The 27,163-nt window shown below is 37.0% G+C and overlaps 1 protein-coding gene across 1 annotated transcript in view; it reads right to left on the reverse strand.

Annotated features, from left to right (window-relative positions):
• LOC117329828 (transient receptor potential cation channel subfamily M member 1-like) overlaps positions 1 to 24,395 on the reverse strand; it is a 41,479-nt gene extending 17,084 nt beyond the window's left edge. Inside the window, exons 1-18 of the mRNA XM_033888003.1 lie at positions 24,319 to 24,395; positions 22,563 to 22,861; positions 21,846 to 22,031; positions 21,177 to 21,407; positions 20,143 to 20,356; positions 19,186 to 19,387; positions 18,383 to 18,530; positions 15,737 to 15,830; positions 14,773 to 14,903; positions 10,149 to 10,343; positions 9,004 to 9,168; positions 7,224 to 7,405; positions 4,219 to 4,471; positions 3,587 to 3,674; positions 2,975 to 3,048; positions 1,556 to 1,687; positions 968 to 1,111; positions 118 to 351 (exon numbers count right to left, since the gene is read on the reverse strand). Of these exons, the coding sequence (XP_033743894.1) occupies positions 118 to 351; positions 968 to 1,111; positions 1,556 to 1,687; positions 2,975 to 3,048; positions 3,587 to 3,674; positions 4,219 to 4,471; positions 7,224 to 7,405; positions 9,004 to 9,168; positions 10,149 to 10,343; positions 14,773 to 14,903; positions 15,737 to 15,830; positions 18,383 to 18,530; positions 19,186 to 19,387; positions 20,143 to 20,356; positions 21,177 to 21,407; positions 21,846 to 22,031; positions 22,563 to 22,754 (2,865 nt within the window). The 5' untranslated portion in view covers positions 22,755 to 22,861; positions 24,319 to 24,395. The remainder of the gene's footprint in view (positions 1 to 117; positions 352 to 967; positions 1,112 to 1,555; positions 1,688 to 2,974; positions 3,049 to 3,586; positions 3,675 to 4,218; positions 4,472 to 7,223; positions 7,406 to 9,003; positions 9,169 to 10,148; positions 10,344 to 14,772; positions 14,904 to 15,736; positions 15,831 to 18,382; positions 18,531 to 19,185; positions 19,388 to 20,142; positions 20,357 to 21,176; positions 21,408 to 21,845; positions 22,032 to 22,562; positions 22,862 to 24,318) is intronic.
• Positions 24,396 to 27,163: the final 2,768 nt, after the last annotated feature.

The raw sequence follows: 27,163 nt of genomic DNA on the forward strand, positions 1-27,163 counted from the left end.
AAACCATAAATTTAAAAAAAAAAAAAAATTTGAGATAAAATTACCAGTTATACAGCATGATTATAATCATTACAAATAATTGTCATCTATTTATAGTATCAAAGAATTTGCACTGACCATTCTGCGGATATTGATGAGCATCGGACCGAGGACCGGACTGATGGGAAGAAAAACTTGTAAGGTTCTGTAGTAGAAGTAAAGCAGGCCCATACTCATAACGAACTTAGTGGTCATGTAGTCGATGTAGCTGACAAAGTGGGGAACAATTCTCACAAGACAGAACGCAAGGAGAAATAAACCAATAACTACAATCTCCATCTTCGCCCAAAACAAATTGATCTCCTGGTATTTCTGCAATAAGACCAGTGTGAGAAATTAGTAATTACATCATTTCATCGTCCAATCATTTCATCGTCTCATCATTACATCATTTCATTGCCCCATCATTTCATCACCCCATCATTTCATCGTCCCACCATTTCATTGTTTCATCATTTCATCGTCCCATCATTTCATTGTTTATCATTTCATCGCCCCATCATTTCATCGTCCCACCATTTCATTGTTTCATCATTTCATCGTCCCATCATTTCATTGTTTTATCATTTCATCGCCCCATCATTTCATCGTCCCATCATTTCATTGTCCCATCATTTCATCGTCCCATCATTTCATAGTACCATCATTTCATCACTCCATTATTTCATCGTCTCATCATTTCATCATCACATCATTTCATCGTCCCATCATGATTTATTTTCATCTTATTGTTAAATGTAGGCTTTTATATCCAACAGAAATTAGTTGAAGTCAACAAAATTTAATTTAATATGGAAACAAATTTTCATGAAAATGAAAAATTAAAAAGAAGTCAGAAAACATTTGAAAATTTTCTTAATCTTTAAAGAAATGTACAAAATAAATTATTTATTTCTATAACACACCCAAATTCAATTCTAAATTTTACCTTTTTCTTGGCTATAACACCACGGACCAGTTCGACCCATATCAACAATGTCCATCCAAATACCACAAAATCCATGTGTAAGTTTCCGCAGGAGGGAAACAGAACAGCCAAACTAAAGATGGTCAAGTACAGTATATAGAACAGCTGAAAGAAAATAAACGTTCACAAAACTTAACCAACAGGAATATTCAATGAGTTTCTAGATTTAACAAATCGCTATTAAAACTTTGCAAGTAGTTATATTATCTTCAGTTAGTGTTTTTATCGATTAAAACTCTTCAGATTTCAAACTGTGTCAATTTGTGACCTACTTTTTGACTATTGGTTATTTTTTTCAATTAGTTTTATTTTCAACAGATCAATGCATCATAACTATAAAACAAGAAAGATTCCATAAATATCATTAGGTTTCGTCAAACGTGGGCCAATCAGGAAACTGACCCTTTGACTCCAAGTTTAAATACAGCAAGAAAAAGACAATAACAATGTTTTGATAAATACAGACTAACCTATTCTTTGTGATCATTTGATAATAAAAACATATTCAAGATGTGACAAAACCTAAGAAATCTGGAACTCAAGTCATACCTGACTGATCCAGAACTTGGTTATGGGCGCGCTGTACAGGTAATAAAACTGCATTTGAACTGGTACTTTGAGGTTTTGTCGGCCGTACGATAACATGTTTCTCATCTGGTATTTCACACTGTGGCGCTTTTGCTGTTGTGGAAAAATAGATTTTTATATACTGTAGAAGTGTTGTTTTATAATAGATAATGGATAAACTTTTTACAATTTTACCAAAAATTTTTAAGCAAAATGGTTTATGTGGAAATACTGAAAATTGATTTCAATTTTCTCTCATTTTTAATGTCCTTTTTTGTGATTTAATTCTTTCCTAAAAAATATGGTAAAAAAAATACAACATAAGAAATATGAATTTTTATCTTTAAAGAAAAATGAGAATGAAAATTACACATAATACATTCATATTGATTTATGGGTACTGTACTTTGGGATATTTTGGATGTGGTTATATTTTGGTTTATTTGGCGCCTGATGTGAATGAGCAAAAAAATTAAACACACCAAAATTTCACAAAAAAAAATTGTCTGAACAATATCCGGATTATAGCAACCGTCTTTCCGTTCATTTACTACATACCCATTACTAGCTTCCGCAATATGTGTTGATGTGTGTTGGAATATTGTTTATTGATAAAAACGCATCAATAAAGGTGTTTTCATCTAAATGTGTCAAAAAATTCATTCACGTTTTCATATTGATTGTTGTATTAGCTGTTTTCAAGGACAAGTCGCTTCCTGATCGATCAATTAACTTGTGTACAGAGTGAAGACTGTTTTCCTGTACAACCAGGTGAGAACAAACTTATCAATTACATAACTACAGGTAAGTGCCAAAATTTAATGCACATGATGGTAAACGCCAAAATTTCACACACCAATATTTAACAACCCTATTTTGAGCAAAAAATATCCCAAATTATGATATAAATCAGAAGTCAGTTCTGTAGCTGCTTTCAGTACTAAATGCTAAGAACAAATATCATTATACTGAAAGGGTGTTATTTGATGGATTGAAGTTTTTGTGCTTTTAAAAAACATTTTAAACAAAAAAGATGTATATTTACCAAAATTATGAAAATTACTATAATTATTTCTGATCATTCACTTTTCAAGGTTTATGGTGTGTTTTTTGTTTTTTGCGATTTTATTCTTAACTTAACTTAAATAATGAAAACAAGAAGCTCTTTAAAAACCTTTCCAGCATGTAACTTTGTTGCATTTGCCTCTTCAATAATTCACTACATCATTGTTTGAAGCCCTATGAAATTTGATGTCAGTATGTATGTATTCCGGAGTGTACATAAGATTTTATATTTGTATTCCGGAGTGTACATAAGATTTTATATTTGTATTCCGGAGTGTACATATTTGTATTCCGGAGTGTACATAAGATTTTATATTTGTATTCCGGAGTACATACCCATTTCTCGCCCTGTAGAGAGGAAGGCTGTAACATGGCAGCCTCGTCTGAAGGCATCTCGTCATCTGAGTCATCTATAACGAAAAACACAATTTATACAGATTTATTAACAGACTTTACACACTTTTCTAGGAAAAAAAAAATCAGATTAAAGTGATTATAGATATCATTTAAATTATGCAATTTCTTTAAATTCGTTTATTTGAAAATTACTTTTGAAAAACTTATTGATGGAAAACATTTTCCTACATGTTGTTTTCCAAAAAGCAAAATCAGAATGCTTTTTTATATTTCTCTCTCTTTTCCTTTCAGGAATGTGCATGTGCATCAATATCATGTTCAATAAATAAACAGTATGGTATAATAATACCTAAACTAGCCTTTCTCTAAATCCAAAATAACTCTTGATTCTGGTCAAATGAAATAGTCTTCTTTTTTTCATATACCGATAGCAAACTCTTAATTTAGACTTCTCACCAAACTGACCAAATTATTTTATCTCAATGGCGTCTGTTTGAGAGAGCATCTACATAAATTCCTTCAGTAGTAATTGATGAAAATATTTTATCTCATGTTGTTTTTTTGTTGTTTTTTTGTCGTTTTTTTCCCTACCTAAATTTGATTCATCCTTGGCATCGCTCTTGACATCGTACGTTATCCACAGAAACATCGGGAACACCAGAAACACGCTGAGGTACAACTGAAATGACAAGAATATTTGGTATTGCAAAAGCAATAAATGTCCCCTACTGGCCCCCAATTAAATAGTAAGTGACCTTGACCTTGGCCAGAAAACCCTGAAACTCAAACATGTCTGCGATATTAATGGTTCTTTATCATTGTGTGAAGTTTGGTCAAAACCCCTCAAGGAATGAAGCGCCGCTAGAGTGCTGACAATCTTTGTTGGTGTGTTTGTACCTACGCACAAGACAAATGGAGAGAAAACTTATAGTCCCCCTCGGTTTCACTGGTAGGGGACTAATAACACATTCACTGGGTAATCACAGGTAAACATTTAATTATAGATATTTTTTGTTACCTAAAAAATTGATTTTTGTTTGTTTTAGTTGGTTTTATTTGATTTCTTTTGTTTTATTTATTTATATACTTATTTCTTTTTTTCTTGTATATTGGTTTATTTTCTGGGTTTATTGTCCCGTCAACAGAATATTTTTTGACAAAATCGGCAAAAATGTCGTGTGTGAAAACTCTTGATGAATTAATTACAATTAATGTAGTCATACCATCAACCAGTCTGCGACCTTGAACGGTCCCAGTTCCAGCTCTCTGATCTGAAGTTTGCCATTCCAGCGTTTGTCCAACCATTTCTGACAGATAGTGTGCGCAATGAAGAATTTGTTCCTGGCGATGTGGGCGATTTCTATCACCGTCTTGTCGTTGAAATCAGGGAGCTTTTTCCCAAGAGCGTTAATTGCAATCACACTAGAGTCTTTGTATGCAAGGTCCAGAAGTTTGACTGCCATCTTACCAAAGTCACTGTATAGAAAGATATCAAAAGATAAATAGAATCTGTCATTTCTGTATAATGATATCAAAAGATAAATAGAATCTGTCATTTCTGTATAATAATATCAAAAGATCAACAGAATCTGTCATTTCTGTATAATGATATCAAAAGATAAATAGTATTTGTCATTTCTGTATAATGATATCAAAAGATAAATAGAATCGGTCATTTCTGTATAATGATATCAAAAGATAAATAGTATTTGTCATTTCTGTATAATGATATCAAAAGATCAACAGAATCTGTCATTTCTGTCTAATGATATCAAAAGATAAACAGAATATGTCATTTCTGTATCTGTCATTTCTGTACAATTATATCAAAAGATACAAAGAATTTGTCATTTCTGTATAATGATATCAAAAGATAAATAGAATCTGTCATTTCTGTACAATTATATCAAAAGATAAATAGAATCGGTCATTTCTGTATAAGAGAAACAAACAAGAGGCCCAGGGGCCTTAACGGTCATCTGACTCTAAATTAAAACCCTTATATTATTGTAGTATGCATTCTCTGTAGCAAGTATATAGTGGCACTGTTGGCCATGGTGGCCATCTTGGATTTCTGACCGACCCAATAAATAATAACACTTGGTCTGGACCATCTAAGGATAATTTCTGGTAAGTTACAGCTGAATCCCACCGGTGGAATTTGAGAAGAAGTTTGAAATAGGTGTTGTTCAGGAAAACCATGATTGCGTAATCATGTTACAAAATGGCCGCCATTGCTGCCATGTCAAAGTTTTTACGAGGCCGAAAAATTAACAACACTTTGTTGGCCCTCCTTCCTTAACATCCTCACCAATTTCCACCTCAATGGCACCAGTGGAACTGGAGAAGAAGTTTAAATGTGTTTTTCAAGATGGCGGCTATGGAGGCCATCTTGGATTTCGGACCGACCCGAAAAATAACAACACTTGGTCGGGATCATATCAGAATCATTACAGACAAGTTTCAGCTCAATAGCATTGGTGAATTTTGAGAAGAAGTTTAAAATGTGTTTTTCAAGATGGCGGCTATGGCGGCCATCTTGGATTTCGGACCGACCCGAAAAATAACAACACTTGGTCGGGATCATCTCAGGATCATTTCAGGCAAGTTTCAGCCCAACAGCTCTGGTGGAACTTGAGAGGAAGTTTAAAATGTGTTTTCAAAATGGCGGCTATGGTGGCCATCTTGGATTTCGGACTGACCCGAAAAATAACAACACTTGGTCAGGACCATCCCAGCATCATTTCAGGCAAGTTGCAGCTCAATCCCACTGATGGAATTTGAGAAGAAGTTTTAAATAGGTGTTGTTTAGAAGAACCATGATTGCGCAATCACTTTACAAAATGGCCGCCATGGCTGCCATGTCAAAGTTTTTACGGGGTCGAAAAATAACAACACTTTGTTGGCTTTCCTTCCTTAACATCCTCACCAATTTCCAGCTCAATGGCACCAGTGGAACTGGAGAAGAAGTTTAAAATGTGTTTTTCAACATGGTTGCCACGGCGGCCATCTTGGATTTCTGACCGACCCGAAAAATAACAACACTTGGTCAGGACCATCCCAGCATCATTTCAGGCAAGTTGCAGCTCAATCCCACTGATGGAATTTGAGAAGAAGTTTTAAATAGGTGTTGTTTAGAAGAACCATGATTGCGCAATCACTTTTCAAAATGGCCGCCATGGCTGCCATGTCAAAGTTTTTACGGGGTCGCAAAATAACAACACTTTGTTGGCTCTCCTTCCTTAACATCCTCACCAATTTCCAGCTCAATGGCACCAGTGGAACGGGAGAAGAAGTTTAAAATGTGTTTTTCAAGATGGTTGCCATGGCGGCCATCTTGGATTTCTGACCGACCCGAAAAATAACAACACTTCCTCAGGACCATCTCAGGATCATTTCTGGTAAGTAAGAGCTGAATCCCACTGGTGGAATTTGAGAAGAAGTTTTAAATAGGTGTTGTTTAGAAGAACCATGATTGCGCAATCATTTTACAAAATGGCCGCCATGGCTGCCATGTCGAAGTTTTTACGGGGCCAAAAAATAACAACACTTTGTTGGCTCTCCTTCCTTAACATCCTCACTAATTTCCAGGTCAATGGCACCAGTGGAACTGGAGAAGAAGTTTAAAATGTGTTTTTCAAGATGGTTGCCATGGCGGCCATCTTGGATTTCTGACCGACCTGAAAAATAACAACACTTCCTCAGGACCATCCCAGGATACTTTCAGGCAAGTTTCAGCTCAATCTCACCAGTGGAACTTGAGAAGAAGTTTCAAATGTGTTTTCAAAATGGCGGCTGTGGCGGCCATCTTGGATTTCAGACTGACCCGAAAAATAACAACACTTGGTCAGGACCATCCCAGCATCATTTCAGGCAAGTTTCAACTCAATCCCACTGATGGAACTTGAGAAGAAGTTTGAAATGTGAAAAGTTTACGCACGGCGGACGGCGCACGGCGCACGGCGGACGGCGCACGGCGCACGACGACGGACGAAGCATGATGACTATAGGTCATCCTGACCCTTCGGGTCAGATGACCTAAAAAGTCTTGACCTAAAAATCAATTTCATCACATGTATTGTTCAACACTTTTTTAAGGGTTCTAAATAAAAGTTTTCAAGTTTTTACTATATTATAAATCACAAAACAAAACAAAAACAAAACCAAAAAAAACAGCTAAATTTTGAAAGTAAATTTTGCACTGTCATGTGACCCTCATTATACATACATTGCAGATTCCCGAACTTTGCGTTTGGTATCCAGGTCACGGCACCAATTCTTTGAGAGATTGTTCCAGATCATGCTGACAATCAGAGCCATAACCATAGGATCTTCTGTCCTCTTCCACAGGACTTTCGTCAGCTCGGCGTTGAAAGTTATGGCGGCCCAGAACACCAAAGTGTTGATTGCCTATAATTGCGGTGATTATCAGTAAATTCAATGTTTAATAGAAATTATGTAAATGTAAACTTTTATTTTATTTATTTTACAACAACTGCAAAAAAAAAGTTATACCAGCTTAATATGATTTAAATCACTCTCAGTTGCCCGGATTGAGGGGTCTTACTGTGGGAGGAAACTAGAGAATTCGGACACACATGCTCAGGCAGGTGACCCCATACCTTTGGGATTTGAACCCCAGCCGCCTCCTTGGAAGGCAAATGTGTTACCACTGTGTCATCTGACCACAGAAAATGTTTAGAAATTACATGGATCTTTTGTTTAATGTAATTTTTAAAACATACATAATAATATCTGAATGGAGAGGAATTTAATTTCAGTGAATAATTTAGGGTTCCAATTTTATTTTTGATATTTGAGTACATGGTTACGTGTTTCACCCTCCTCAACTGATGCTGGATAATTTATATATAAATAGTAGCGAGGAAGATGTCAATCTTTTCAAAAACTAGAAAATGTATAAATTGCCTCAGTGTTATGATACTACCAATAAACTGTATGCATGAACCAAATCTGTAGAGGCCGGCTCTCATGGTAGGACAATGATTTTTTAGCAATGTGTCCTGTTCAAATGGTCTTTAAGCTTGACCAGTGATGACCAGAATGTCATCAGGTGTAGAAATAAGAAACCAACTCTGCTAAGGTGTTCTTAAAAAAATCGTCATTGACTTGGAACAGCTGGACGAGATGTGGTGGGACAGGATGGGACAGGACGGTACAGGATGGGACAGGACAGGACAATATGGGACAGGACAGGACAGTATGGGACAGGACCAGACAGGATGAAACAGGACCAGACAGGACCAGACAGGATGGGATGGGACAGGACCAGACAGGATGGGACAGGACCAGACAGGATGGGACAGGACCAGACAGGATGGGACAGGACCAAACAGGATGGGACAGGACCAGACAGGATGGGACAGGACCAAACAGGATGGGACAGGACCAGACAGGATGGGACAGGACCAAACAGGATGGGACAGGACCAAACAGGATGGGACAGGACCAAACAGGATGGGACAGGACCAGACAGGATGAGATGTGATGGGACAGGATGGGACAGGACCAGACAGGATGGGACAGGACCAAACAGGATGGGACAGGACAGACAGGACCAGACAGGACCAGACAGGACCAGACAGGACCAGACAGGATGGGACAGGACCAAACAGGATGGGACAGGACCAGACAGGATGGGACAGGACCAGACAGGATGAGATGTGATGGGACAGGATGGGACAGGACCAAACAGGATGGGACAGGACCAGACAGGACCGCACAGGATGAGATGTGATGGGACAGGATGGGACAGGACAGGACAGGACAGGAATAAAATGGAAGGGTGGCAGAAAAATAAATCTTGATTAGTTGACCTCCAGTTTCCATAATGAAAACAAACAAATATTAATACAGGAAACATGGACACTTGCATCATTGATTTGTTGTGAACATTGTCTGCTGGGGAAAAAATATATATTTAGTAGTGAGGCAAACATAGAACTACACTCACAAACAAACAAACAAACAAACAAAACAAAACTCACCCTCCTCTCTGCCACTTCCTGGTCTGTGACGTAGGACCCCACAGCATTCATTGACAGTTCATACGACGACACGAGATGTTGTAGGTAGGTCACCCGGTACAGTAGTCGGTTAAAATCACAATCATCACCAATAACAAAATCCTTGTCCACAGGATAGGCCGAGAACTGAAATAAAGTCAAAATATTACGTCACAGATCAACAGTCTCGAAAGAATATGGAAAATAACTGATATACAGGTTACACAACAAACATCACCACTTTTGAATCTAATCTTGACAAGTTATTAACGTCAATTTGATGATCGTCTATAAAACCCAATTGACACATTTGATACGACATTTCTTTGCAAAGTATTTATGCATAAATAGGATGACCGATTCTCAGTTTGAAAGTTGTTTAGATATTTTCAAGCATTCAAAGTAAACAGCAGGTAAACACAGTTTAAAAACAAATTACTGGGGCTTTGAATGTTTGTTGAAATTAAAGTCACAGTGTATAAACAAGCATACTGGGCATTGTAAAAGCAATACATGTCCCCTACCGGTTACCGCTAAAAATAGGTAAGTGACTTAGACCTTGACCTCAAAAAACCCAGAAATTTGAATTTGTCTGTGATATTATGGTCCTTCATCATTGGGTGAAATTTGAATGAAATTCCTCAAGGAATGAAGCCGCTATAGTGCTGATAATCTTCGGCAGTTACATACTTACACTTACATATATAAGTACAAGACGGACGGACAGGAAATCTTATATATACATGTAGCCCCCTCGGTTTCACCAGTAGAGAACTAATAAAATACAGGGTCATTGTCTTAAAATATCATTATAGATATTTTTCCAGTCTATTTGGTTTATTTTTGTTTAACGTCCTATTAACAACCAGAGTAATATAAGGACGTGCCAGGTTTTGGAGAAGGAGGAAAGCCGGAGTACCCGGAGAAAAACCACTGGCCTACAGTCAGTACAAGGCAACTGCCCCACGTAGGTTTCGAACTCGTTACCCAGAGGTGGCGGGCTAGTGAAAAAGTGTCAGGACACTTTATCCACTCGGCCACAGCAGCCCCTATTTTTTTCAGACCTCTCAAGAAAGATTTACTTAGTCAATTTAAAATATTTGAGTTAAAAAAATAACTAGACTAACCGAGGCTTTAGCTAGTGCTCCGTCCAAACAGACTTTCAGGAAGAACTCCTCATTCTCCAGGTTGTTAAATAAGTACAACAGTTTGCGATGGTTGAGATACTTGTGTACTTGGATGGCGTCCCTTTGGAGAAACAGGTCGACAAACTCTTCACGACCCTTCTTCAACAAGGCACGATCAAACAGCTCATGGGTTATCTGGAAAGAGAGGTTATTTGCAATTCGTAAAATTTTCTGATATCATCTGATGTATGTATCTATATGAATTTTAGATTTTTATTTTTTTATTGATGCTAGGTAATGAAAGTGTCAAAATCTAAAATGAAAGTTAAGGAAAATTTGATTTGATTTTTAACCTCGTCATTCAATCAATTTGCCATGGTAAAGTTTGGTATTACATCAAAGGAACACAAGTTGGTATATTCTGAACCACTGGCCAGACTGCTGGCTGGGTTTTCAGTTATAGCAAAACTAAAGGACTCAAAAATTTCACCAGCAGAGAATAAAATACAAAGCTACAGGGGAAAAAATGGGTGTTATTTTAACCCACTCAAGTCTCAAAATGATAAATAACTTTAAGAGAGTTTGGTGCGGTTAAAGAATCAGATTCATGGTCAGCAATGTGTTTGAACGTACTGTGACCTAGATTTCTGATGATTTACCGTAAATATTCGGGTATAGTGCGCACTCGCGTATAGTGCGCAGGTACGTTTTTGAGGTTCATTTTCAAAAAAAAAAAAAAAAAAAAAAAAATTTTCAATATTCAACTGAGCGGTAGAAATCTAGATGAATTCTAAAGCATAAGATGATAGGAATTTGTAAGTTATGAAAGCTTATTTACCACATTTAATTGGAATCACCGGTCAGATTTGACACATTGGATTGACAGGTTGTTTACATTATACCGCGACAGGCCTAGTCAGCTTGCAAATTGTAGCGGTCCCATCTACGCTGTTGTACAAACAAAATAATTAATCCTACCCTCAATTACCTTGTGATTTTCACGCAGGTATGATCTCTTGTGTTGTCTGTCCACGAACATACAAAGCTAATTAAGCTCAATTATAACAAGATTGACTAGATCTAGTAAGCTGACTGCTACGTAATGTAACACAGGCCGCCATTTTGTATACAGTACGGAAACAAGTCTGCTGTCGTCGTGCTGGTCACAACTTTTATGTCAATGAATTAACATGTGTAATGGATAAATCTACAGTGCAGACAATAAATAAGAGTACCCCGGTAGTTTTATATGGCCAGTTGGTCAGTGACTGCCGCATGAGATCAAGGTGTTAGTGTTACCCTTGCCTAATTGCGCATGCGTGCTGTTACAGCTTCCGTAAATAAACAAGTTGAACGTTATCAGTTTCTGGCGGCACTCTGGATTTATAAGATGATTAATTTAGAAGTATGAAATAACTAAGTACTGCTATATCATTTCAAGTTTTGTTTGATGTTAATTGAGATGTTATACATCGTTTTGGACCTGAATACGGGAGCATGCTCAAGTGAGATCGTATGTGTACGGAACGTGTGGCTCACGATCGACTTAGATAAATCCACGTAATTGCTGATAAATACACAATTTCAAGGAATTAAACATCAAAATAACTATTCATTTCTTTGATTATTTGTTAACTATTACTTTCTAAATGCTTTATATATGTAATATATATATATAAGTATTAAATCAATCCTGCTGTGAAAGGAAACGATCACAAATCTGTCAAATCACATTCGATCATTCTGACTGGGAAAAGGCTTGTACTTGCGTATAGTGCGCAGTGGTCTTTTTCACTTGTCAATTTTGGAAAAAAAGTGCGCACTATACGCGAATATTTACGGTATAATTTAATATGTGATACTTTCCCATTGTTATATCTAGGTTGTTAACTGTATGTAACAAGAGATCCCAGAGGGATCTTGGCGCCCACCATTGAATGTTCTTCATAGGTTCCATGTCAGATTGATCTTTTCTCTACTTTTCTCTTATTCTAAGTCTTACTAGTCTGTGTAAATTCAGAAGAAACCTCTAGTACTTTTCAAACAAGGGAAACCTATATATGAAATTTAAGATTTAGGCACCAAGGGGAACCTATATATGGAATTTGAGAAAGATTCCTTCAGTACTTTCTGAGAAATAGCGATAACAAACTTCAATTGTCAAAATCCAAGATGGCTGCCTGTCGGCCATGTTGTTTTCTGATTGGTCTCAAAATGCAATATGCATAACTAGGCACCAAGGGGAACCTACATATGAAATTTGAGAATGATCCCTTCAGTACTTCCTCAGAAATAGTGATAACAAACTTCATTTGTCAAAATCAAAGATGGCTGCCTGTCGGCCATGTTGTTTTCTGATTGGTCTCAAAATGCAATATGCATAACTAGGCACCAAGGGGAACCTACATATGAAATTTGAGAATGATCCCTTCAGTACTTCCTCAGAAATAGTGATAACAAACTTCATTTGTCAAAATCAAAGATGGCTGCCTCTCGGCCATCTTGTTTTCTGATTGGTCTCAAAATGCAATATGCATAACTAGGCACCAAGGGGAACCTACATATGAAATTTGAGGAAGATCCCTTCTGTACTTTCTCAGAAATAGCGATAACAAACTTCAATGGTCAAAATCCAAGATGGCTGCCTGTCGGCCATCTTGTTTTCCTGATTGGTCTCAAAATGCAATATGCATAACTAGGCACCAAGGGGAACCTACATATGAAATTTGAGAAGCTCCCTTCTGTACTTTCTCAGAAATAGCGATAACAAACTTCAATTGTCAAAATCCAAGATGGCTGCCTGTCGGCCATCTTGTTTTCTGATTGGTCCCAAAATGCAATATGCATAACTAGGCACCAAGGGGAACCTACATATGAAATTTGAGAAAGATCCCTTCTGTACTTTCTCAGAAATAGCGATAACAAACTTCAATGGTCAAAATCCAAGATGGCTGCCTGTCGGCCATCTTGTTTTCCGATCGGTCCCAAAATGCAATATGCATAACTAGGCACCAAGGGGAACCTACATATGAAATTTGAGAAAGATCCCTTCAGTACTTTCTCAGAAATAGCGATAACAAACTTCAATGGTCAAAATCCAAGATGGCTGCCTGTCGGCCATGTTGTTTTTCGATCGGTCCCAAAATGCAATATGCATAACTAGGCACCAAGAGGAACCTACATGTGAAATTTGAGAAAGATCCCTTCAGTACTTTCTCAGAAATAGCGATAACAAACTTCAATGGTCAAAATCCAAGATGGCTGCCTGTCGGCCATCTTGTTTTCCGATCGGTCCCAAAATGCAATATGCATAACTAGGCACCAAGGGGAACCTACATATGAAATTTCAGAAAGATCCCTTCAGTACTTTCTCAGAAATAGCGATAACAAACTTCAATGGTCAAAATCCAAGATGGCTGCCTGTCGGCCATGTTGTTTTTCAATCGGTCCCAAAATGCAATATGCATAACTAGGCACCAAGAGGAACCTACATATGAAATTTGAGAAAGATCCCTTCAGTACTTTCTCAGAAATAGCGATAACAAACTTCAATTGTCAAAATCCAAGATGACTGCCTGTCGGCCATCTTGTTTTCTGATTGGTCTCAAAATGCAATATGCATAACTAGGCACCAAGGGGAACCTACATATGAAATTTGAGAAGCTCCCTTCTGTACTTTTTCAGAAATAGCGATAACAAACTTCAATTGTCAAAATCCAAGATGGCTGCCTGTCGGCCATCTTGTTTTCTGATTGGTCCCAAAATGCAATATGCATAACTAGGCACCAAGGGGAACCTACATATGAAATTTGAGAAAGATCCCTTCTGTACTTTCTCAGAAATAGTGATAACAAACTTCAATGGTCAAAATCCAAGATGGCTGCCTGTCGGCCATCTTGTTTTCCGATCGGTCCCAAAATGCAATATGCATAACTAGGCACCAAGGGGAACCTACATATGAAATTTCAGAAAGATCCCTTTAGTACTTTCTCAGAAATAGCGATAACAAACTTCAATGGTCAAAATCCAAGATGGCTGCCTGTCGGCCATCTTGTTTTTCGATCGGTCCCAAAATGCAATATGCATAACTAGGCACCAAGAGGAACCTACATGTGAAATTTGAGAAAGATCCCTTCAGTACTTTCTCAGAAATAGCGATAACAAACTTCAATGGTCAAAATCCAAGATGGCTGCCTGTCGGCCATCTTGTTTTCCGATCGGTCCCAAAATGCAATATGCATAACTAGGCACCAAGGGGAACCTACATATGAAATTTGAGAAAGATCCCTTCAGTACTTTCTCAGAAATAGCGATAACAAACTTCAATTGTCAAAATCCAAGATGGCTGCCTGTCGGCCATGTTGTTTTCTGATCGGTCCCAAAATGCAATATGCATAACTAGGCACCAAGGGGAACCTACATATGAAGTTTGAGAAAGATCTCTTCAGTACTTTCTGAGGATTAGCGATAACAAGAATTGTTTACGGACGGACGGAGGGACAGACGGATGGAGGGACGGACGGACGGAGGGACGGACGGACGGACGGACCACGGACCACGGACGCAGGGCGATTTGAATAGCCCACCATCTGATGATGGTGGGCTAATAAAAATCACCACATACCTTGATTCTTGCCCAGTCATATTTTTGAAAGATTTGGGACACGGCAAGGTCACATCTGTTCCAGTCCAAGGTCAACTTGAGGTCACATTGGAACTGCTCTTGAAACTTTCTGCCACGCTTCAGTGCCTGGGCTGTAACGATTTTAATAGTTGGGACATACTTTCAATTATAAAATGTTTTGAGCAACAATAACAATGCAACATTACCATAAAATGATACTGTAAAAGTGGAAATATTCGCGTGTGGAAATTTTCGCTTATTTCGCTATCAGTAAATCTCCGCGAAAATTTCCACACGCGAATATATTAACACATAAAAATACTAAATATAAAAGATACAAGTTAGCGCAAAAATATCTTGACGGCGCGAAAATATCCACACCGCGAACACTTTGGAAGCTGGCTAAGCGAAAATTTCCACACGCGAAAATATCCACTTTTACAGTAATTTACATATTGCTTCACAGCAAGAGAAAAGCCAAGGGTGGGCTTAATTCCAGACATTGGATTATTACCAGATATATGCTTATTACCAGGCATCGGCTTATTACCACACATTGGCTTATTACCAGAATTAACCAGATGTGGGCTTATCACAAGATGTGGGCTTATTTCCAGATGCGGGCTTATCACCAGACATGGGCTTATCGCAAGATGTGGGCTTATTACCAGACATGGATTTATCACAAGATGTGGGTTTATTACCAGACATGGGCTTATTACCAGATGTGGGCTTATTACCAGACATGGACTTATCAGATGTGGGCTTATTACTAGACATGGGCTTATTATCACGCATGGATTCATTACCAGATGTTGACTTATTACCAGACATGGGCTTTTTACGAGATGTTGACTTGTTACCAGATGTGGGCTTATTGTCAGGTGTGGGCTTATTACCAGGCATAGACTTACTACAAGACATTTTTATGTATATAAATTTTGACAGTGTAGATGATACCTACACTTAAACAAAGCCAGCAACAGGTACTTGTCAAGATTCTTGAGATCTGAAGAAACTCCGTCTGTCGGCAGGATGGTCAGGAACTTTTGTTCTCCCTTAAAACAATCAAATGGCAAGGTCATTAAGGCATATTTACATCAAGTATACTTTAAACAATGGCAAATCTTTTACTTATTCATACTTTCCAAGTGTAACACTGGCCTGATCACAGTTTGTAGTAATACATTGAAAAATAGTTCTGGCTCTCGGCTTATCGCAAGATGTGGGCTATTTCCATATGTGGGCTTATAACCTGACATAGGCTTATCAGATGTGGGCATATTACCAGGCATGGACTTAATTAAATCCAGTATACTTTAAACATTGGCAAATCTTTTACTTATTCATACTTTCCTAATAGCACTGGCCTCATCGCAGTGTGTAGTAATACATTGAAAAAAGTTCTGGCTCTGGGATCAGGAAATATAAGCTTTTTCTTAGCCAATCTTGCGAGACATCACTTTTGATGTTCGCTGACTAACTGACTTAAGTCAAAACTAACAAATTTAGACCTTGACTATGTCATGATCCAGGGCCAGATCTTCTTAATTATTTATAACAAGAGATCCCAGAGGGATCTTGGCGCCCACCATTGAATGATCTTTATAGGTTCCATGTCAGATTGATCTTTTCCCTACTTTTCCCTTCCTCTAAGTCTTACTTATCTGTGTAAATTCAGAAACAGCCCTCTAGTACTATTCAAACAAGGGGAACGTATATATAGAATTTAAGATTTAGCTATAATGGCTGTCTGTCGGCCATGTTGTTTTCATATTGGTCCCAGTATGCAAAACTAGGCACTGAGGGGAACCTACATATGAAATTTGAAAAAGATCCCTTCAGTACTTTCACAGAAATAGCGATAACAAACTTCAATTGTCAAAATCCAAGATGGCTGCCTGTCAGCCATGTTTTTTTCTGATTAGTCTCAAAATGCAATATGCATAACTAGGCACCAAGGGGAACCTGCATATGTAATTTCAGAAAGATCCCTTCATTACTTTCTGAGAAATAGCGATAACAAATTTTAATTGTCAAAATCCAAGATGGCTGCCTGTCAGCAATTTTGTTTTCTGATTGGTCTCAAAATGCAATATGCATAAGTAGGCACCAAGGGGAACCTCCATATGAAATTTGAGAAAGATCCCTTCAGTTCTTTCACAGAAAAAGCGATAACAAATTTAAATTGTCAAAATCCAAGATGGCTGCCTGTCGGCCATGTTGTTTTCCGATTGGTCTCAAAATGCAATATGCATAACTAGGCACTGAGGGGAACCTGCATATGAAATTTCAGAAAGATCCCTTCATTACTTTCACAGAAATAGCGATAACAAACTTTAATTGTCAGAATCCAAGATGGCTGCCTGTCGGCCATGTTGTTTTCTAATTAGTCTCAAAATGCAATATGCATAACCAGGAACAAAGAGGAACCTGCATATGAAATTTGAGAAAGATCCCTTCAGTACTTTCACAGAAATAGCGATAACAAACTTCAATTGTCAAAATCCAAGATGGCTGCCTGTCGGCCATTTTGTTTTCCGATTGGTCCCAAAATGCAATATGCATAACTAGGCACCAAAGGGAACCTATATATGAAATTTGAGAAAGATCTCTTCAGTACTTCCTCAGAAATAGCGATAACAAACTCAAATTGTCAAAATCCAAGATGGCTGCCTGTCGGCCATGTTGTTTTCCGATTGGTCCCAAAATGCAATATGCATAACTAGACACCAAAGGGAACCTACATATGAAATTTGAGAAAGATCCCTTCAGTACTTCCTCAGAAATAGCGATAACAAACTCCAATTGTCAAAATCCAAGATGGCTGCCTGTCGGCCATGTTGTTTTCTGATCGGTCCCAAAATGCAATATACATAACTTGGCACCAAGGGGAACCTACATATGAAATTTGAGAAAGATCTCTTCAATACTTTCTCAGAAATAGAGATAACAAACTTCAATTGTCAAAATCCAAGATGGCTGCCTGTCGGCCATGTTGTTTTCCGATCGGTCCCAAAATGCAATATGCACAACTAGGCACCAAGGGGAACCTACATATGAAATTTGAGAAAGATCCCATCAGTACTTTCTCAGAAATAGCGATAACAAGAATTGTTACGGACGGAGGGACGGACGGACGGACGACGGACCACGGACGCAGGGCGATTTGAATAGCTCACCATCTGATGATGGTGGGCTAAAAATGAAATAAACAACAATCATGAATGTTGTTTTTAAACTACCACAAAGATGAAAATATTTTTGCTTTTTTTTCCTGAGACGAACAGGCTTAAAACACATTTCTACTTATGAGGAAGTAAATCTAAACACTCGGATTTAGCCAAACCTTATTTACTTTAAAAACCTACCACAAATTCCCAATGCATATAGATTACATAATGAACTATTTCCTCTGGTTCCATGAAATTTGATATAAACAAGTTTTGTGTATTTGAATAAAATGTAAACAAGTGCCTGTCTTTCTATAATAAATATGGTCTCAGAAAATACTTTGCCGTCCGAATGTGAAATGCTGACACCTAAGTTTACCCTTGCTTTACATCCATTAATTGTTCTTATTAATATCTATTTATCCGTCGTCAGGTACCTGATGAGCATTCTGAGCACACTCCAGTATTTTATCCCGACAGCGATTCCGAGCAATTTCATCTTCTAGGAATTCCGCCGGAAAGTACTTCATCAGCTTTTTTATCAGTTCTGGTTTGACGTAAGACTCGATATGTTCAGCATGAGGTCTGTTAAAATGACGATATAAATATATCTGAAATCTCTCTTTGAATTTTGACCTGAAATTTAAGCCTCTTTTTGAACTTTGTGTTCTCTTTTAAGCAAATTTAAATTGATACTCAATATCTACGGTTTTTATACAGACACCATGAAAACATTCAAATTATGAAAATGTAGCTTAATATAAAAATATATTATGTACTTTTAAAATTTCTTTTATTTCTCTTATTTCTGTTTAAACAGTCCACCTATTAATACAGCTGTTTTGACTGTCTTCTTTAAAAGCAACACGATCTCATTAAATACATACATCATAATTATAAGCAATGATCGTTTTGGTTCCAATACTGATAATATTTAATAACTGACAACACTATCCCCAATTTCATGAACATATTTTTTTTTTTTTTAAATTGCCTGGTATATATTAAAGTTTAAAACGTCATTGGAGGTGTTTATACAGGCCTTGAGGGTCTTTGTCATGACTGGCCAGAAAACAAAATAAGAATACTATGTCTGTCTTTCATTTCATAAATGAACAATTCTTGTCCAACTATTTAAGTCTTTTAGACTTCAATAAACGGAAATGGTCTCAATGAATAATGACACAGGTATGTATACATCCGATACCTCAAAGACAAGCGAAAGTAAAGAAAGAGTTACCTTTCCTGAAGTTCAAGGTAAGCAAAAGAAATAAGGTCCGCTGCAAGTCCAGTCCCCTTCATCACAACAACCGGAACATTTCTCTTCAGGAGTTCTGCCACATGGTCCATCTCCAGGGGTCCGCCCTGGACCAGTAGGCCCACCATCGGGGTACAGGTACTGCTAATTATCTGGAGGTCATCTGGTACAGACTCGCCCACGTCTGAAAAAGTTGTGAAATAAAATTAACATCCTTAATTTCACTTCACAACAAATGTGAAAGAAGTAAAAACGACTTCATCGCTGGGACATGGGTTCACCTAGGTGAGGTGATGAGTCATCATAAGTAGGTCACTGACTTTTACATACATAAAACAAGAAAATGTCTGTAAGACATAAATGCCCTCACTGCCACTTGACATCCCGAAACACAGTTTGGTGAGGATCGCATGAGCAGTTCCTGAGATTAGCTAGACACATTGCATCGGGACGGGACGGGATGGGACGGGACGGGACGGGACGGGACGGGACGGGACGGGACGGGACGGGACGGGACGGGACGGGACGGATATGGGTAACACTATATGCATCTCCATTTCATGGCAGGGGCATAAAAATGTCCATTCTTAATTTCCTACACTATTCTTCATTGTAAATTCATAGGGGTGGCATTGTCAGGTATCATAGGTCACATTGACCTACATTTTTACCTTTGACCTACATTAAAGCAAAAGGTTGTGTAAGCCTGATCTCTTACACTACTTTGCACGGCATATTCGATTGTTAAACAAGGCATACAATTTCACATTCCGTGAGGGACTGTAATTCATCAAATGGTATTTGGTATTGTTGAACCGATTTATAATTTTGGAAATTGAATAATTTTAAAGAACTTGAATTATGTATTCATAACCTTTAGCTTTGTCTTTCTTATAAGATATGTATAAGTCCATACAATCAGAAATATACTATACTTACTGAGAACAGAGTCGCTGAGATTGGTGATTTTTCTGTATCGCTTCGGTCGGCCAACTGGGGTGAGGAACCTCTCCTCCAGCTTGATCCGGAAATTCTCGAGCTCCCGTAGATCAGTAACGCCCTCCATCATGATGTAGTGAGTGTGGTCAGAGTTGAGCTCCTGTTTGTCCGAGAGGGGTTTCTGGCCCTTATTCTGTATATTCACTGGCCCTACCTGGAAATCAACATACCAATATTTTGGCTGAACAAATTACCACTGGCCCTATATTTCTAAATAAAGCATTTTAATTGTGAACTCAAACTAACGACCCTTCGGTGATGTAGTCCTGCATACTATGTCCTGCGGTCTACCACTAGACCACAGTGCCTCCTGAGGTACAGCCATATACCATAACCTCCTGCAGTAAGGCCACTGGGCCAACACATAACATTAGACTGAAAGTCTGGGGGTGGGCTTATTACAGGACATTTGGGGATCTCTGGATGTTTCCTGTTGTTGATAAACCCATTCTTGGTAATAAGCCCATCCACATCAATTACAGTCCAATGGAAATGTTCACAAATGCTATCTTATTGTCCTACAATAAGCCCACCCCTACTTTCAAAAAAGTTCAGCTGTTGACCTCCAGGTCTTTTCACAGGTAATTATAAATCGGAATAAAACAAGATTGCTAAAGCAATACATGTCCTCGTCTGGCCCCCGCTAAAAATAGTATCAGTGACCTTAACCTTAACCTGAAAGCGCTGAAATTCAAACTTTTCAGAAGTATTATGGTCTGTAATCATTGCAAGAAGTCGGATCAAAATTCCTCAAGGAATGAAGTCGCTACAGCGCTGATAAACTTTGACATACATACAAGACTGAGAGAGGGGAAACCTACAGGTACAATGTATATATTAGGTACCTATATCGGCATTACTTACATACACCAGACAAACGGAGAGGAAACCTATAGCCCCGCCCACTCTTTTCCCGATTTTATCAATACAGAGCTAAAAATGAATATTTCTATGATTATTCCAGCAGTACTTACTGCAGAATCGATCTTGGAGTTGTACGACAGTAGAGACTTCGGAACCACGCCAATCACTGTCAGCTTGGGGAGATTCTCCTGCTTTTGTTTATTCACAAACTTCATCGACATTTTGGTCAGACTGGGAATTTTACGTCGCTGTTTCTCGTCCTTGAAGGCATCTCCTAAAATTTTGGTTATTCCTCCATCAAACCCATTTGTGAGTATCCACATCTCGGTAGTATTGGCTGCCTAAATGCAAACATAATGATTTGGATATTTTAAAGAACTTGAACTTGAGAATTTTAATCAAGACATGTATACAATCAACTTTTCTATCAAAAATTTTTTGGGACTGTACAAAATGCTTTATCATTTTTTCGAAATTTGCTTTTCTAACTTCATTTGAGTAAACATACTTTTTATAATCATATTTGCTTATTGAAAGTAAACTGCATCTTAAATAATTTTTTCATGAATTAGCAAGTGCCAGATAGTGTAAGTGCTAGCAAGTGCTAGATAATAGTGACTTTAAATGCTTGATTTTAACCAAAAAAAAATTCAAGAATTTCAAGATTGTGTTAATACTGTCACTTTGTCAGTGGAAAAAAGACCTACATATACTTCTATTCATTTTATGAAATTTTCTACAGACTAAGCCGGCTAGAAAACATGTTTTTAGTGTTCTACCGTGATAATGCCCGTCTGGAAGTCGTGAACCAGATCCTGGTCCTTCCAATGTTTGTAATGCCTGTTGCTGGTAATGAGTGACAGAATTATGTTTGGTGTTCTCTTCTTCCAAACTTTGGCCATGTAAGTAGCTACATCGTCAGCATCAGCAGCTTCTGGGACGCTTACATACAGACCAGCATTGGCCTGTCAGTATAAAGTCAGACAAAAATATTGAGAGAACAATTAAAATTAAAAGAAACAGTTTTATTTTGTTTAACGTCCTACTAACAGCCAAGTTAACTTGCAACCCAGAGGTGGAGGGCTAGTGATAAAGCATCGTGACACCTTAACCACGCTGCCACCAAGTGCTTATGTGTTCTATGATCAGATCTATAAACAGTTAATCAAATATCTTGTAAGACTGTAAAAGTGGGGACGTAAAACCTGTTAAATAAATTGTTCCACAATGAAAAAACATTATTAAGACACCTGCAGAATATTTGAAATCACCACAATACATTAATAAACATCTTTATTACATTTTTACCAGTGAAATATCAAAAATTATTCATTCTATAAAAGTGATATTTTTCACTAGTGAAAAATATCACTTTTGCTGATTTGACCAATCAAATTAAAGATTAGAAAAATATCTGTATCACCCACTGAATTTCATGTCCCTGAGGACTTCAGATATGCAGTTTTCTACAACATAATGAAAGTTACTTTTTATACCTTTTGACCACTGGCTTCGTCATACACAAACTGGATGACCCCTCCACTGAATCCCAGGTCTTCCATCCAACTGGGGTCCAGGGAGTCTGTGCTGAACCCTGACACATTGCTGGTGACTGTGGCATATACAGGATCTATCGCCACCTCGGGATAGTCTAAATTGTCGTTGCTGTCAGAGTTCTGGGACGCCATATCAAAAGTTGTAAACTAATGAAGCTCAAAAAATTATCATCTTTCTATTTTCAGGCTGCTATAATTTCTTTCGGGTTGGAACGTAAAATTCATCAACATTTTTATACCTGAAGAAAAAAAATATAGAATTATCAACATTTTTATACCTGAAAAAAAATATATAAAATTCGTCAACATTTTTATACCTGAAGAAAAAAAATATAAAATTCAACAACATTTTTAAACATTTCCCATATTTGACAACCTTCCATATTTAGAATGGAAACTTATGATTTTTGGCCTTTAATTAAGACAAAGCTTATCAGTTAAGCAGTTTAATTGTTTGGTGATCATGAAGGTCTATAAATGTAATTCTCGAGCTTATATAAGCACGAAAATTTAAACCCATTTAATTTCCACATGGAAATATAACAATATTGACAAGTATGCTTTCCATGACATCACAAAAAAAGAGTAATTTGTCAGAAGACAAAATCAACTGAGGGGGTTGAAATTTGGAATTGGTTTTTCAAAAGTAGGTCAAAGGTCACATTCAAGGTAAGTAGGTCCACAAGAGTAGTACTAATGGAAATTCCTTTTCACAAGGAACATACATGTCAAAATGAAAACCCTATCTCATACCAAGGTTTAAAATTTTCTAAAAGTAGGTCAAAGGTCACAGTCAAGGTCAGCAGGACCACAAATGTGTTATCAATGGAAATGTCTTGTCACAAGGAACACACATGTCAAATACCTAATTAGTTGTATCCTCATTAGTATTGATAATACTTTAATAAGAATCAAAAGTCAGATATTGATCTGCCATTCACAGCTGATATATAATGAATAGCACAGCTTTGCATTTTACAGCAAGTGTTTTTACCTTGTGCCCATCACAACCACTATCATAATCAATGTCATAAAATTACTAGTAAGACCGTTGTTTTTTTTTTGCTGTTCACACATTTTTCCTAATTCAAGTTTATCATACACAAGTTTAATTTGTATTTTGCATCTAAAAATCATTTGTGAATATACCTTGTGTTGCACAAGAGAATTTATGTGAAATATTATGATATTTATTTTTTGAAGAAAGCTGGAACTGAATTATATATAATCATATACTATGGACAGTTGAAGCGATAAACTAGATTCAAATTACAAACACAGCTGTCAGACATGGTACTCACTTACATAAGGGTCTGTTCATTTATGCGCACAATCCGATTGTATTATTAAACAGTTCTGGAATGAATCATCGATCTGCAGATGTTAATCAGGTTTAATTCAGACCTTGAACCTTGAACAGCCGTTAGTATTTGTCATGACTCATCAGATGGCAACAAAATATGAATTAAACGGTCCGTCGTAATTTCAAAAACGAACGACTCTGGTCCAACTTGTCGAACCATTTGGACCACAACCAGTCAAATCGTTTGGACCGCAATAAAGGAAAACGGACACACCGTATTCAAAACAATACCAAACATCAGCTGACATTCTGAACTGACAATGAATCGAATAATAACAGTGACGAAAGAGTCTTAACATGATAAAACATATATAAAACCAGTTATACTCTTACCATATACCCAAACTAGATTCTAGGGTGAAGTGATTTTGTCTCTTCGTGACTTACCAGCGAGATCAGCTGATTTGCGAAGTTTTTATTATTGGCGGAAATCCGACTAGAGTTACGTCCCTTCGTTATTAGTGGGAAAGACTAATGTCAGGAATGCACTGAACCGCGCTGATTTCACAATCAGAAATTCTCTCCTTTAAATGATAATTCGGCTGCTAATAAAATGTCAGAAATCGTATAATCATCACTATATGATCAGTAAAATAAATGGTTTCTATTGAACGACTAAAATATGTATATGCCCAATATTATTGTTCCTCTAGGTTTGTTTTTCGCAATAGTTTTATGGGAATCTACGTGTTTTTATATGCAAAATTTGTATGCATACAAACAAATCAATTTTATGTGTATATTGAATTATGGCGCAAATAGGCCTATGTCATATCAGATTACTTAAATGAAAAAAAAGAGCACTAAATATATATTTTTTGTCGTTTACCCTATAATCACACGTTATCAAACAAATATTTACGGCACACAAACCTCAAATTTCTGTATATTAGCTCTTTTAAAACACAGGGACGCGATCCAATATCTTAATAGAAGTATATTGTAAAATGAAGTAGTCACCAACTACTACAATGAGACCCCGCCTCACAATGACATTGGCAGTTCTCTATTACAGTAGCGGTAAGTTGTCGCTTCTTAGCTTAGCTGATGTTGTCTTGGCATGAAGTGGTGAGGTAATGTCGCGGTCGTTATTATTATTTATTTATTTATTTATTTATCTTTATTAATAAATGATAAGTTATTACGTCATTGCCGTAACAAAAGGCTGGAGAACCACACCTCTTCATCAATGTTGATTATTTTTTGTTTGATTTTTGACATACATACGAATTTAAAAGAATTAGTAGCATCATCAAATTGATGATATCACATTTGCTTGTTTTTTTAGCTCCTGCATCCCATGATTTACATTTGGTTATTTTCCACGTCCATGTTTTAAAACGACGCCAAGTATGATATTCCTAACTATCTTTGATTTGATACGCATGCACAAACCTCTCAAATAGTAAAGCTACTGAACCTTGACCCTGTCTGGTTTCAGCGATTAATTCCCTGTTAAGCCAGTAACGCAATTCTGGATTCTAATTGGTTTTTTTTTGTATTTTGTTTTTTTTTATGATTATTGTTCATGTTTGAAATAGTGCCATTTTTAAAAGTGATTCTTATTTGATTTCAGATAATGAACTTATGTCTAAAAATGTAATAACAGGATTTATTATAGTTAATTAAAGTATATCTTTGATTTATGTGAACTAAATAATGACGAATGGCCATGATCGATTGATGGTTGATTGTGCGCACTCAACAGATATTAAAAGTATCCAATATTAACACCGAGAGGGATGTGTTTACGTAAGATATAAGCCTAAAACCATCTATTGCATAAAATATTTGATAGTTTGTGGCGCGTACAATATTTTACATACTAGACAGTAGCCATCTTGAATTTTGAAGAAAAAAAAAGACCCGTCAAATTCTCAAATAGGAAATATAGGATTTAAACAAATTACTCTTTTAATATAACACTCACGCCTTGTTTTTTCCTCCGCTGCTTCTCCTCGGACATTGTACTGAAGAGATTCAATAGCTTGATGTCATGCATTTGTGACGTCATAATAAAGTAATTATACGCTAGTTATTTATCACTTATTGACTTCTATAGATTTTATTGAGGTGGATATGTCGTTGAATGAACCTATAGCTGAGGAAGAGATACAGGTATTAACCGCGAGACGAGGTCGAGGTTAATATATATACACGTATAGCGTTTTATAATCACTTAATAACAACTTGAACTGAGCCCTTTTATATAATGTTGTGCTGTATCAATGTATCACTAAACAAGAAAACAGGATGGAATTGAGGCAAAAAACAAAAACACAAAAAAACAAAAACAAACAAAAACAAACAAAACATGGTACTGCACGTTCAGCACAGCCCGAAACACTTACAATTTATAATGTTATAAAACGGAACTATATCTGTCATATAGGTTATGGATTATTGGTGAATTGATTAATTGCAGATTACCTATTAAATCTCGAGTTGTCTCGGTTTGAGAACGCGCCAAAGCGACAAGATATGAAACAGGCTTTTAAAGTCAGCCACCAAAGTACAAGGTAACATTTTATGCTAAAGCAATCTCTTAACAGGGTCCAGATATGCATTCCCCGTCTTCATAAGAAAATATGGTTTATCATGATTCCCACACCTATGTTATATTCATCTAATCTTTGTTAAAATTTTTACTGATAGTTATATGAAAGTTGTCTCCCTTGAACCTAGAATTTCTTACTAAAACGTACTGGTAGCCATCTCCTTAGCATGACTTATGGACAGAATACTAGAGATTATGAAATAGGGGTTCAGAAATTGAAAAATTAATGCAAGGATGATATCAAGGACAGGATCACTTTCATAAGTTGTCCGGCTGGTAAAACAAAATTACAGATCTGATTGAGACGGACAATGTCTGAATCTCCTCATCAACAAAATGACGTGTATATATATTATATATATTTAAAACACAATAAAACAAAACCGCCATTCTAACTAAAAAATCATTTAAACAGGGGCAAAATATGAGATTTACTCCAAAACCATTTAAACACAAGGAGATAAGACCATGGGTCCCGGGTGAGTGAGCGTCTTCAACTTCACTGACGACAACTGCCACGTATATCAATGTAAAATGAGAACCGAAGAGGTGAAAGTGGACCGAGTTTACCAGATATCTATAATTGTAGAACGAACATCGAATACAGTTAAATGTCATATC

The sequence above is a fragment of the Pecten maximus genome, chromosome 6, assembly GCF_902652985.1.
Source record: "Pecten maximus chromosome 6, xPecMax1.1, whole genome shotgun sequence".
In the NCBI taxonomy this organism is placed as follows: Eukaryota; Metazoa; Mollusca; class Bivalvia; order Pectinida; family Pectinidae; genus Pecten; species Pecten maximus.